At 46.5% G+C, this 13548-nt stretch overlaps 1 protein-coding gene across 4 annotated transcripts in view; it reads right to left on the bottom strand.

Moving 5' to 3' along the window:
* Nucleotides 1–13548, bottom strand: part of KIAA0930 (KIAA0930 ortholog) — a 40715-nt gene that overhangs the window by 18015 nt on the left and 9152 nt on the right. For 3 of the 4 annotated variants that reach the window (XR_010430507.1, XM_064654054.1, XM_064654055.1), the window contains exon 2: nt 4655–4803. Coding sequence is in view for 3 of the 4 variants with exons in the window: in XM_064654054.1 (XP_064510124.1) it covers nt 4655–4803 (149 nt within the window). In the remaining variant the exon portion in view is untranslated. Of the gene's footprint in view, nt 1–4654; nt 4804–8912; nt 8932–13548 lie in introns of those variants that run through there. The other variant, XM_064654056.1, reaches the window with a different exon arrangement.

Raw genomic sequence — 13548 nt, 5'->3', positions numbered from 1 at the left:
GAAAACTCTCTCCTGTATCCAGAAAACTGCTCGGCCCCCTCATCTGAGGGCACACACCAAACACGGGTTTGTTGGATCCTGCACGGCCTTGAGACTCTGTTTTCTCACTGAATTTTCACTCTCTTTCTTCATTATTACATAGGTTTATCATAAAAAAAATGAAGATTTGCAGCAAAAATGTGCAAATCCTAAATCACACAGGGTGTGGGAACTGTTTGCAACACCCAGTGTGCCTTCTGCTGAATCCAGTCAGCACAGTTTGGGATGGCACGTTACATGCATAACAACACACACAGACATGGGAGAAGGAACATTGCAGCATGGCAGTAAATCAGAGTGTTGCAAACCATCCCTGTTGAATGCAGAAATGCATACACTGGGTTACTGACCAGAAAACTGGGGGGAAACACCCTGGCACACAGACTAGACATTAAAGTTTTAATTACTGGTGTTATTAGAGACACGGTTATGCTATTCCAGAGCTCCAAGTCAACTCCATATTGATTTCAACATGGAAGCCAGACATTCCCAGACCTCTCACAATCAGGCTGAGCTGGCTGTCACCCACAGATCAAACACACTAAGTGCTCTGCTCAACTCGTGGCCTGAAGAGGCTCTCAGGGAGCTCCAAGCAGCCACTTCTGCCTTTTCCAGGGTGCAAGCCCAGCCCAGCAGTGCTCTTCTGCCCCTCAGCTCCCCAGTGCCTCAGACAGATATGCTGCATTTCTGATGCTGAATTATTCATTATAATTCATCACATGGGAAAACTGGGGCTGGGCTTCTTCACCTCCCAGCAAAGTTGTTCTGTGTGGCAGAGAACAGAGCACCTTCTCAGCCACCTGAGTCAGTGCAATTCATATTAAATTCACTTCTGATTCCAGCCTTCTTGTCACCCTCTCTGACTGCTTAAGATGAGTTCTTCAGAGGCTGGAAGAAATATAAAGCAATTCATTAAAAATGCCCCTGCAGCCCACACCCCTTCCTGAGCCTGGAGTGTACTGACTGTGACACCACTGTGACAAGACATTTCAGCTGCACACTTGCTTTGCCTCACACTGGAATTCACTCTGGAAATAGGGCAGGAGATGAGAGCATCACCACCCTGACTGCTGTTAGCCTGCCAGGCGTGTCTCAAGCCCAGTCCAGCTCCCAGACAGCTGGATCCAGTTCTGTGTGGGAAGGAGATGTTCCTGTCACACCAGGGACAGCATCCTTGCCTTGGCTTTTGCCAAGCAGTCTGCCAGAGCACACAGAGGAAATGGAAATGGCCTTGAGGATCTCAAGGGTCTCTTCCAACTTGATGATTCTCTTCTATGATTTTGTAAGTGCACCATGGGCAGAGGCTCTTGGGTAGCAGCTCCTTTATGTTCACACATTTAGCAAAGTAACACAGGGATTTCTGGAAAAGAGAACTGCCAAAGGCCAAATGCTTGCACTGAAGATGTTGTTCTCCTTGCAGAAAATCAGAGTATCAACCTGGTAACACCAGGGTTCCTTTTTCACTGTCCTTGTTGCGCAGGAGCCACTGCTCTGCTCCCTGCAACACCTCCCTGAATTCAGCCCAAAGGATGGGCTGGGGCACAACAGCTGGCTCTGCACTGGCCTGCACGTGCTGCCATCATTGCCTGTACCCACTTACCACCCACGAATGAGGAGAGAATTTATCTGGCCAAAAAGATGCCGGTTTTGGCCATTTGTTTCTCTGCTGCATTCAGGTGGTGGTGTGGCACTGCCGTGGATTCAGCTGTGGAAATGGACTGGTGTCCCCCCACGGCCAGTGTGTGTGGTGTCACAGGTCCAGAGGCACAGGAACATGCAAACCATGGCTCCTGTTCAGTTCTGGTTCTGAAGCTGCAGCCACAACATCAGCAGCTTAAGCTTTTTGAGGCCTTAACAGCCCGAATGACTACCCCATGGATTTGGCAGCAACTCTACTCCTCCACATTCACAGGGTGCTGAAGGAAACAGGACCTACTCCAAAATCCAGGCAAGCTCAGAACATATACCAAGGGTGTCTTAAATTTATCTTTTTTTTATTGCTTTGCCCTATAAATCCAGCACCCTTTTCAGATGAGCAGGCATGATGAAAGGCTGAATACAACCCAGCCCTGCTGGCCTATTGCTGAAGCTTTACCTTCATTTCCCAGCTGTAACACCACACACTTGCATTTTCCACAGTCTCAGGGCAAAGTAAAGCTGCTCTCTACAGAAAGATCAGCAGCTTGCAGCTGTAACAAAGCATAATCCTTTAAAAACTCCAAAGAAAGAGCCAGAAACATTCCACCTTGACCTAACATCACTTGAAAATCAGAATCCCAAGTCCAACCATGCTAACCTTTCAAACCTGTAGGTTTAGGCAATGCCCAGGGCACTCTGAAAGTGTGAGGATCAGACCTTACATTTTCCAGCAGGTCACATCAGCTGACGTGTGAGGCAGCAGCAAAGGGCTTTTTGCATCTTGACTTCGTAAACAGCAACAACTCAGAGGGATTCCACCTCACAAAAGCCTACAAACTCCCTTAACCTTGGGAAAAGCTATGCTCCACAGTGCCCTGGCCTGCACAGAACCTGACACAGGGGGTCTCTGGTTTTGTTTAAAGGCACTGAGAGAAGAAGTCTCCTCAAAACTTGGCAAGAAAAACAGCAAGAGCGTTACTGCGACATGCCAAGGAAACACGGAGCTGAACGCCCTTCTCTGGGATCCAGGAGTGTGCCATGGATACAGGCCAGAACTGGAGATGGCAGTTCTGCACTGGCATTCACATATTAGGAGCTTAATTGCTGCTTCACCCATACATGCTCAGTTTAGAGATTGGTGGGATGGAAAAGAGAAGCAAATGGAAAGTCACTTGGAGCAGTGGGTCTGCAAAGCAGAGAATTTAAAAGGCCTTTTAAAATGAAATTTAGGATGGTAGAGAAGTTCACCATCAGCACCTACTGACACACCAAATGGTACCAAATCATAATTTATTGCTTCAAGCTGTTGTGACTAAGCTGAATCCAAAGCCCTTCTCATTCAGTCTTAAAACTGAACAGAACTTCTAATCTCGATCCCACCAGGTTTTTCCCTGCCTGTCCTCTACTGCACTTCAACTTAAAGTCAAATGTTACTGCTGACACTCTTCAGCTCCAGTAAGCACAGAAAAAAAACCTGTGGAACTGGAACTGCTTTAAGTCACACAGGACAAAACCTGAAAACCCTGGATGAATGGATATTTGTTTCCCACTGACACAGCCCACCACACCAGGGCATGCAGATGATGTGAACACACCACGTGAGTGTGCCCTCCAGGGAACAAACACCACCACTGTCAGCACTCACACAAACAGCCAGAGCACTCTGGTGAGTGGCAGGGAGGACCACAGTTCTACTTGGCTGCTACAGGTACCAGTCTCCAGCTCCCTCCCCTTTAATGACATGACTTTTGCTATTTTGACACCATCTTTCAAGAAAGAACGTCCAAAACTACAAAGTAAAATAAAACCCCATGCAGTCATAATTCAAAGAGTAAGAGTAGTTTTTTTGTGTCTTACTGCGCTGGACAGGCTCAAAAATCAGGTAAAAGAGGAGCTGGAACTGCAAAGCAGTCAGCTAAAATCAAACAGGAGCAAGGCTGCACAAGTACCAAAGAGTCACCAACCACGAAGTTTCACAAAGAACCTGAAGTACTTCAAAGTCACAGGAGAGGTTCAATTCTCAGAGGTCAAGCAAAATGCCAGCAGCCAAGGGGGAGTTACAAAATGCTGTGTGTTCTGCAAGGCCCACTCCCCAGCCCAGCTGTCACAGCAAGCAGCTCACTAATGCTGATTTTGCAGTAACTACCACTTACGAAACCTCCTCACAAACAAAAATTATTTATGGTGCTTTCAGGAGGCTTAAATAAAGCTCTGAGAGCAAATGCAAGGCTTTACATCCCTGAATCCTCTCCACAAGAGGTTCAAACACTTTAAGCTGATGAATGTGTTAAACAGAGATTGATCAGGGGCCTGGGAATGGATTTGCCTTCCTTCTGTTTTCCCCACCTAAGATGAAAACTGGCATGGAATGCTGAGCAGTTTCTCAGATCTCCAGAGGGGAAATACCTGTGCAGCAGCTCGAGGGTACCTGCTCATGTGTTTGCAAGGAACAGCAGTTTTTTAGGAGGGCATGTTGTCCTCAGTGTAGATGATGAGAATACAGTATTTTCTCCACTGTTTGTCACTGCTGCATCCCAGCTCCAGGAGGCTGTTTGTACTCTGCTACTGAGTACCCAACAGGTGGTAATTCCTGATACTCTGGCATCAGGCAGGGCTCTTCTAGGAATTCCAGAGCGACCATCTTCCTCCTCCTTTGTCCTCCCTTTCTACAGATTCGCACTTCAAATTTACAAAGCATCACCGTCAAAAAGCAAAACCAAGCCAACTCCCCCCAAAAAGCAAGCAAACTTTGTGATTTCCTCAGGCCTGTGACCGTGCAGGTCCCTCACAGGCTGCTGGTGTTCACAGCACCAACCACAGCATCTCCTCCTCAGGCGGTTTCGCACAACACCGCGCGCTGGGCAGAGCTGGAGGCTCCTTATCCTTGGTTTGTAGTTCTTGGGATGTTTCAGGCACTCCACAGCACCAAATCCCACGCTAGGCCAAGCCTCCCACGTTCAAACCCGTCCCTGCTCACCTTTTTGCCATCGGTGCTCTCCCCGCCGGAGTAGGACAGCTTCCTGCGGACGTAGAAGAGCATGTCGTCCTGCCGGGGGGCCCACTTCTCCATGAAATACGTGGAGAACATCCACGTCCAGAACACGATTCGGTCATCTTTGAAACACCCTGGGAGGCACAGAAGGAAGGAGAGATAAGAGCTGTGGAATCAGCAGGTCCCCCTTGGCTGTGCTTAACACGCCCCCCGAAGTCTTTGCCGCACGCGTTGCGGCCGAGCTCAGCTGTAAGTTCCCAACCAGGAACAGAACTCAGCTCTTCCTCGAGAGAATGATGAATTCCCAAGTCTTAAATCCCCTTGAAACTTGTGAGTTACACAAGAAAAAGCAGGAGGAGAATGGGAAAAACGGGAAGAGGGAGAGGCAACAAAGGCTCTTGTTCAAGGAGACAAATGACATCAGCAATAGCACCACGCTTGGCATCTCCCCAGGAAAAGGAGGCACAGGAGAGCTGACACCTCATTTTGTGAAACTCTTCAAAGCACTTAACTGCAGTGAAACAGCAAAGGGTGCTACACCTCTTCTGTGCCCTAATGCTCACATAAAGGCAAGAGAAGAAGTGTAACTCAGCACATCTCCCCACTCCACTCTGTGTGCGTTATTTGCACAGCAAATCTTTCTTCCAATCTTTAATTACTGTGGTGGGCAGGAGATTCGACTTGCAAATTTTTTAGCAGACAAAAGGGTGACTGAAAGCAAAATATTAGGTCTCTCCAACTAAACCAAAACGTAATGTTGAAAACAAAATGAAATCCCACTGATGGACTGTACACAGAATATGTTAATCAACATTGAGCAGGGTGGTATTTGAAAATATGTATATGGTTGATTATATTAAAAAAAAACCACACAAAAAGGCTGAGGGAGAACAGCAAAGGGCCGAAGTAGTCAGTTCCCAGTGCAGGTTAATTCCAAGCCAGGCTGCAATTGCTTTATTTGCATGGCTGCAGTGAAGCAATTGCAATTACTTAAGGCAGCAGAGAACATAATGTGCAATCCCAAATAAAATCTCCGCTGAACTCCTGAGTACTTACGTGCTATCTGTTTTTTCCAGCAGAGAAATGGAATCAAACACTGGATAGGGTCAGGTACAGGATGCTGGGCATCTGCACCATGAGATCCCCTCCTTTGGGCACAGGTGAACAGGACTGCACAGCACCTGAGAGCCCACCAGGCAAGGGTGGATTCCAGCGTGTTCAGACTCCCAAAACCAGGCTGGGAAAGGACAGGATTATCACTGCTCAGTACAGTCACTAATGGGCTCCAAGACACTTATTAAATCCCACAGGGTTTGAGCACCTGGATTCCCAGCCTTAATTACATGAGAGGCAGAGAGGAAAGGGGGAAAGAGGATTGCCCCAAGTTCACGTGAAGTTCTGAGAACACCAAAGGAAAAACAAACAAACAAAAGGAATGTACATTCTGTAAGACCCATCTCTGAAAGCGCTCTGGTGCTCAGAAGTACAGTGCTTTGGGTTTATTTCATACACAAGGGAACGAAATCACTCTAGTTAAGCCACTCCTAAATTTATAATGCAAAAATCAAGATCTAACCCCAGCATTAGAAACAAGGGTTAAACCACTCCTAGATTTTTGCAAAACTCTGGGAAGCTGCCCACGAGCTGCTGACACATCAGGTGTGTTTTAGGCCATGAAGCACAGGAGTGAACATGCTCACCTGAACTACTCACAGGTGGTTATAGCAGAGAACCCACATATGCTGGGGAAAGCAGGGCCAGCTGATTCCAGGGACTCAGCCTTGGTCTGAACACAAAACCTGGGGACAGGAGTGCTGCAGCAGTGAAGCTACTCCAGCACTGCAGCACAATGCAGGGGAAAAAAACCCTGGGAGCCCTGAGAGCCACCCGGGCTGTTTGTCAATCCAAGCCCAGCTGAGGAGAGGCACGGCTCCCCTCCAAGCCTCAGGGATACTTGCAGACACTGCTGTAATTAAAAGCAGCCCGAGGATGCTCTGACTGTTGTGACTGCAGTGGCTGAAGGACTTGTCTTGGAGCCAAAAAGAGCCAAATCACAGCAAAGCAGCTGCTTTTATTCAGTTTAGCAGAAGCAGAGAGGATGTGCAACAGCACACGAGGAGAATCAGCCTTAAAAATCTACTGTGAAATAGCATTAGCTTGGAAAGGAGACAACAACCTTTTTATTTGTAACTAGAACTTCTTAAAACTTGAGAGGGGGTAAAAATCTATTCCAATTGGAAGCCTTAAACTGTCAGATCCATTATGTCCACTCAGGAATGCCTCCAACTATTAGATCCCCACATTACAGTGATTTTGATGGTTTACAGCATCTCACTGGAAACCTTTCAGCTTTTCCAAGAAGAAACTTGGAAACACCCATAGCTGAGAGCACACAGCAAGTCAGCTTCCTGAAAACACTCCTCCCCTAGCTAATCCTACTTCTAATGGAATAAAACGGAATTAAGAGTTCAGACTATAAATCTTAATTCACCAAAAGTTGATTATATAATTATGAGACCTTTGTCATGAATAAATCCTAATTACCACAATTTACTGTAATTATTCATTTACATGAATTTTATCCTCATTAGAAGCAAATTTATGCCAACTGCTATGTAATAAATGTCTTTCTTTCACCTATTAGATTTCTATACTGAGCATTCATTTCGGGGAACTGACTCTCCAGATCCATGTAAGAAGTTGTGATTTTTTTTTTTTTTAATTAATGCTTTCCAAAAAAAAAAAATCAGTGGATAAAGAGAAGTGTCAGGATATTATTTTGCCTCAAAGCAATAGAAGAAAAGACTTCCCGTTCAGTGCATAATCATTTTTTCAGCACGTACCACTCAGAGCTCAGAGGAACAGTAATTTCAGCTAGACAAGATTTCCTCCTATGCTTTTATTCCTCCAGCCTGCTACTCTTCACTGGGAAACATCACAAAACCCATTTCATCCAATGCTGCCACAGTGCAAGTGTGATCATCTGTGAAATGAGCATCCTTAGATGTTTAGGGGTTAATTAAATGCTTATGAAGGTCTTTACAGCCCCGGCATGGAGAGGAAACAGAGTTCTAAGCAATTCACACTGTACTTCATTTTTGTTTTGAGTTCAGCCAAGAGTTCTGCAAGGACAATATGAGAAGTGCTTCACCCAGATTAAAGCTACCTTTGATGTTATAAAGCTGTAATTATGACTGCATAAAATCAGGATGGATGTTCCCTGTCCAGTGAACAGTTGCCAGCCAACCAGATCTTCAGAAATCCAAGGTTCAGGCTCCTTCCCATCCTTGCAGGGACACCATGCAGCGCCTTCACTCTGACCTTACAGGAGCAGGACTTGGGGGAGCTTTCAGAGGGGCACTGGCAGCCCCCAGCTGGAAGGCAGGTAACCCAGAGGGAAGGGCTGAGCACCCAGGGCACAGCCCTGCAGCTCATTCCTCTCTCCAAAATCCTGGGGCTGGCAAAGGAGCAGCTTTTGCAAGCACACAAGGCCTAAATCTGTCAGAAAACACAACATGCACTCCCAACCTAAGTTCTTCTGGCAGAACTCTTGCTAGAAAAGGAAGGAAGGCATCATGGCCACAGCAGGGACAGGGGTGAGACAGATGCCACAGATTAAACACCCAACTCTGCTGCAGACACAACCCTCCTCCCCACCTTGAAGTGGAGGGAATTGTTCTCCTACCCCACGAGTGTGGCATGCACACACTCCATGCAATACCAAGAACACTCAGTATTATCCCAGCCAGAAAAACTTGGGTTCTCTAGCTCATATGCTTATCCAGGAAACAGCTGGAGCTGAGCCAAGAAATCCATAAAAGGGTGTGGAACCTGGCTGCAAGCAAGCAAGGACTGATTTCAAGGAAATGCACACCTGCACACAGGGCTCTGTGCAGGCACAAATTCAGGAATTCATCCCACTGTGTCTGCCACATCTCCCCAGGTTTGGGGCTGGACACCAGACAAGGGGTCTGGAGAGGATGACAGTGGCAAGAAGCTCCCCACCCTCTCCTAATTAAAGTGAGGAACACTCAGCCCCCCTTCCTCCACTTCAGTCTGGGAAGATGAGCTGCTTCTCCTCTCCCCAGCAGCTTCAGAGCTGAAGAAGCCCATAGAGGAGAGGAGAAAAGAGAGCAGCACAGAAATCTGGCTACCACAAAGTAGCTAAATTCAGAGAAACGAGAACTGCAAAGCATGAAACCGAAGAAGCAATATTTCAAATTCTTTCTGTGTGACCCCTTACCTAGTGAAATGCTGTTACAGGGCACTCCTGATGAGGCAATCCCTTGGAGAACATTTTCCTTTTAATTCCAAGGGATACAAACCCAGCATGTAAGAACTGCCCACCCTGGAGAAGGGCAGGGAGGAGCAGAGTGTGTTACCCTTCTCCCCAGTTCCCTCACAGCTCCCAGTGCTTCTGTCCCAGAGACCTGAGCACGTGGCAGCTCCCACTGGAGCTCTGTTTTATTCACCTGCTCATCACCTCCTTGGACCCACATAAACCTTCACAACCTCCACTTCCTTCTGACCACAAACCCCACAGCTTTTACCACACATCGGGTGGTTTGTCTGGTTTGTGAGTTTTTTTGGGGGGTTGTGTTTTTTTTGCCTATCAATTTCCAACTTTAAGCAATGGCTTTATTCACAGAACGACACAGTGAGCAGCTACTGCCCACACACTGCATTCACACCACCCACCTCACAAGCATCTATGGCACACAACATCCCTTTTCCAGGCTGGGAAGGCCTAGTCTACCAGTTAAGCATCCCCTGAACAGAACCCATCCCCACAGCACCTCCACTGCCCTCCTCTGAGCCTTCTCAAGTCTATACTATTAAAGATGAGCACACACCATGGAAACTTTCCGTGGCAGAACACTGATTTCCATCCTTTCCCTCAGAGTTTCTAACACCTGATGTCCTCTTTCAGCTGCACTGAACAGAGGAATGATTACAGCCCCCAAACCAGGTGATACCAATTTGCTCTGTGAAGATGATGGTTGTAAATCAGCCAAACCCAGTGGCAGAAACATGCCTTTACACAAAACTGTTTCCTCTTCTTCCCTGCTTTTCAAATCTTTTCATTGCAGAGCTCTAGCACAACTAAAAGGACTAATCCACCCTCGTGCAGAGCCAGGACAACACTCCAGATTTCCAATGTGCTCGTGCACAAGTGGACACATGACAGGACTAGAGGAGGGTACCCCAGAGCCTCCACAGGCAACACTTCAAACACAGCCATGGTTTGAATTACCCAAATCCATCCCAGAGCTCTTCGCTCTGGACGCCTCCTTATCCAAAATTCCACGTGCAGGAAAGCTCAATATTTAATATGTTTTGGTTTTCCAAGATTAGATTTATAAAAAACCCACTTCATCAGCAATGGAAACAATTCACCCACCTGAGGAACACCCTCCAAACTGAAGAGCAATCAATCAACACACGTTTCTCAGTTGCCTCCTTACACCTAAGATCCTGTTCAGCTGTTTCTGAATCCAAACCACCCTTTTCCACTGTTTTCTGATTTACTGAATGTCACCCAGAAGAGAAGGGATTCACACAAGTTCTCCTGAGTGTGGCTTTAGGCACATCTGCAAAGTACAGTGCAAGGAGAACAATACACAGCACAAGGAGAAGTTATGCTATGGACCCAACTGCTTTTTCTAGGTCAAACTGAGCTCCTCCTTATCCAGAAAACAGCTGAAAAACAGTAGAACAAGCCCCATGAAGAGCTGTTACCTTGTGAGAGGTCAAATACTACGGTTATCAAGCATCCTCTTGTAGTTTTGGTTTTCTCCTTCCTATTTTTGTACCAAACTAAGGTCTTCTGCCCAGTACTCATCTCACCACTCAAGATACCAATGACACATCTTACCTGCATCCTCAGCTGCTTTCTAGAGTGCCTCTGGTCACCTCAGAAAACCCCTGGAACACTTTGATTTCTGTTTTCTGAACTTCACACATCATCTGCCACTTTGATCACCGTTCCCACATTTGTTTTCCCTGGGTTTTCCCTCACTGAGAGCAGCACAGAACGACCTTGCAGAGGTCCAGCACAAGTTCATGTATTATTCAAGCCCAATTCCTCAAAACATTTTTGTTGAAGACAGGTGAAGAGAACAACTCAGCTGACCCTGCAGCTCTTGCTGAGGTTTACACCCCAGCCATGCAGTGCCAGATATTAGTGCTGGAAGATATTTGATGCTGCTGCTGCAAAGTGCAAAGGACACACACAACTGTGCAGGGTTTTGAAAGGCCACTAAAAGAGACAGAGAATAACTGAACAAGCCAGAGTTTGAACAGCAGCCACACAGTTTGGCTGGGGCTTCAGAGCTTCCTCAAATTTGGACCCTTTGATTCCCTGCATCCTGGGGGAAAACCCCCCAACCTTGCCTGTTACTTCATTTCATGCAGGCGATGAGGATGTTGAAGGAAACCAACTGTTCCCTCACACAAAAGCACCAAGAAGTGGTGGACTTTGGGCCCAAGTGGACTTTGGGCACTGTGGTTTTATCCTTAATTTCCTTTGGGATGGTTTCTGTGTTACTCAGAAGTGGAAGGGGGGACAGACCTTACTTTCTCTGATCCACATTTGTTTCAGTTCTCCGTTTCCATTTGCACTTGCTCTTCTCCAACTGCAGGAAACTGCTGCATAGCATCACTGCTGAGAACACAATCTCCTCTAGGAAAAGAATTGTAAAAGGTGTTCCTGAAGTTCACATCTCCTCCTGCAGGTCTCCTCTTTGCTATTACTTCATACACATCATTTTAGTTAACACTTAACATTGAATCAAAGCCCACAGAATTTAAAGGCATAAACTACTGTGCACTGTCTACAGGTATCCACTTTGAAAAAGTGGAAATCAAACAGAGCCATAACTAATTTGAGAAATATTTTCCAAGACGAAGCAATTTGTTAAATTTAGAGAGGAATGTTAATTTAGATGTTAAATTTAGAGAGAAATCATCAAATATCGTAGGTCAGTGTGAAACACCAAATAGAGACAGTATCTTAGAGGCATCTTTAAATATCTAATCCTGGCAAGGGTCAACACAATGGACAGGACACAGTTACCTGCTACTGCATGCAGAGGAATAATAAACCCACTTTCACCCACCAGTTATCAGCTACGTTGCTGTACTTCAGCCTCTCAGAGCACGTGGTAGTTCAGACCCCCCAGAAGCTGCACCCAAAGCTCTCTCAAACCACATGCAATTCCACAAGGGGCTGGAGCATCACTTCCACAGATTTAATTTACTCCTTAGGGAAACACAGGTGGGATCACCCGGTGATGCCTTTCACAAGAAACTACAGCAGAAAGGTGCTGTGTTTCACAGCTGGTGCAACTCTGGGGATTTAGTGCAGGTGTGACCATCCTCCTTCAACAGAGGTAACTCTGATTTCATGGGATGCATCACTTTAAACCCAGTGAGAGAGGACCAAATGGCTACACATTCCCCACCACTGCTCCCAGGATTACCCAGCAACAGTCCCAAACCTGCCAGGACCTAAATCCAACCTGGGAAGGTCACTTGGCAACTCACAAAGCATGCTGGCACTACTGGAGTGCAGAACCTTCTCTGTAACAGTACAAATGTGCATTTTCACTGCTAAAATAAGTGCTATTTTTGTCCCCTGCCAAAGCAATCCCTGGGATCAAAGACTGCTGGTCCAGTAAATTTGTGACATCCAAGGTCTCTGTTTTCACGCTTAATAAATACCACTGTCAAAGCCCTAGCTGAGAGGCTACTGGGGTAGGTCAGGTAAACCCAGCAAACTGCATTTTGGCAGTATTCCAGCCATGCAAAACTACCAAGAGCGTGGTTGTTACTGATATTTCCATGTATGTGCCTGCCCCAGCACCTTATCTTTGCTGCAGGCTGCTGGTCAGCACCGTGCTGGCAAGGCAGGAGGAACCATCACAACAGCAGTTTGCAGGGAAGCAGAGCTATTTCCTACACATGCCTACTACCACACACTGGCATTTTCCAAATTCAGTTTCTTTGTCCTGAGCAGAAACATCGGCAGCAGCTTCTGAGTGAGCACTTGGCAACTTTACGCTGGGAGCCATAATTCTCACCTACCTTCTACACCACAAACCCACTCGCTCTGAGAAGCTGACAACCAACACTTTCACCCATCTTGCAGCCAAGATTTTAAAAAAAACAACTTGCTTGACACTGCATCTCTCAGCTGGGTGTCCAACTTGACATGCACATGTAAGACAACCAGCCTAGAGAAAGATGTGTTTCTTAAAAAGCAAGCGCTTTGCAAACCCCCCTTTGGGTTGTCCAACAAATGGAATGTCTTTGCCAGCACCAAGATACTTCAGTTAACTAGGCAGCACTCCCTTCAGCACTAACACTGTTATTAATGCAGGCTTCTGAGATAACAAATATAGCTGATCAGTTAAAAATGAAAGTGAACTGCCTGCCCACTCACACATCCCAGTGAAACCTCCTCGTGCAGCCAATGCAGAACCCTCTCTTTAAACAAATCACACTCATAGGAGGAAGAAAAATGTTTCCTCTAACAGCTGATCACTTCACTGTGAAACCATCCAAGTACAAGGAACCACTCCCAGGCTGTCCTGCAGGCACTGCAGGTCTGGACACCACTGATCCCCTCAGTACCCCAGGTTTTTGTGCTGCAGCCACCTCATACGTGTGAGGAACAGGATTGTTTCTTGACAGCCCCAAGGAAAGCACAGGATTTTAATTTAGTCCACAACAGGGCAACTGGAAACTAGAAAAAAAATGGCTCTCTGCAGAAAGGGTCATTATCAATTAAAGGAGAGAACAAAAGGAGGAACTTCAGTAACACCTGTGACACACCACCTTCAGAGAGAACCTAAACCCTGCCCTAAAGCCAGGGAACC

The sequence above is a fragment of the Pseudopipra pipra genome, chromosome 5, assembly GCF_036250125.1.
Source record: "Pseudopipra pipra isolate bDixPip1 chromosome 5, bDixPip1.hap1, whole genome shotgun sequence".
NCBI classification, from domain to species: domain Eukaryota; kingdom Metazoa; phylum Chordata; class Aves; order Passeriformes; family Pipridae; genus Pseudopipra; species Pseudopipra pipra.
The sequence above is the reverse complement of the archived record's forward strand: the minus strand, read 5'-3'. Positions and strand labels throughout refer to the sequence as shown.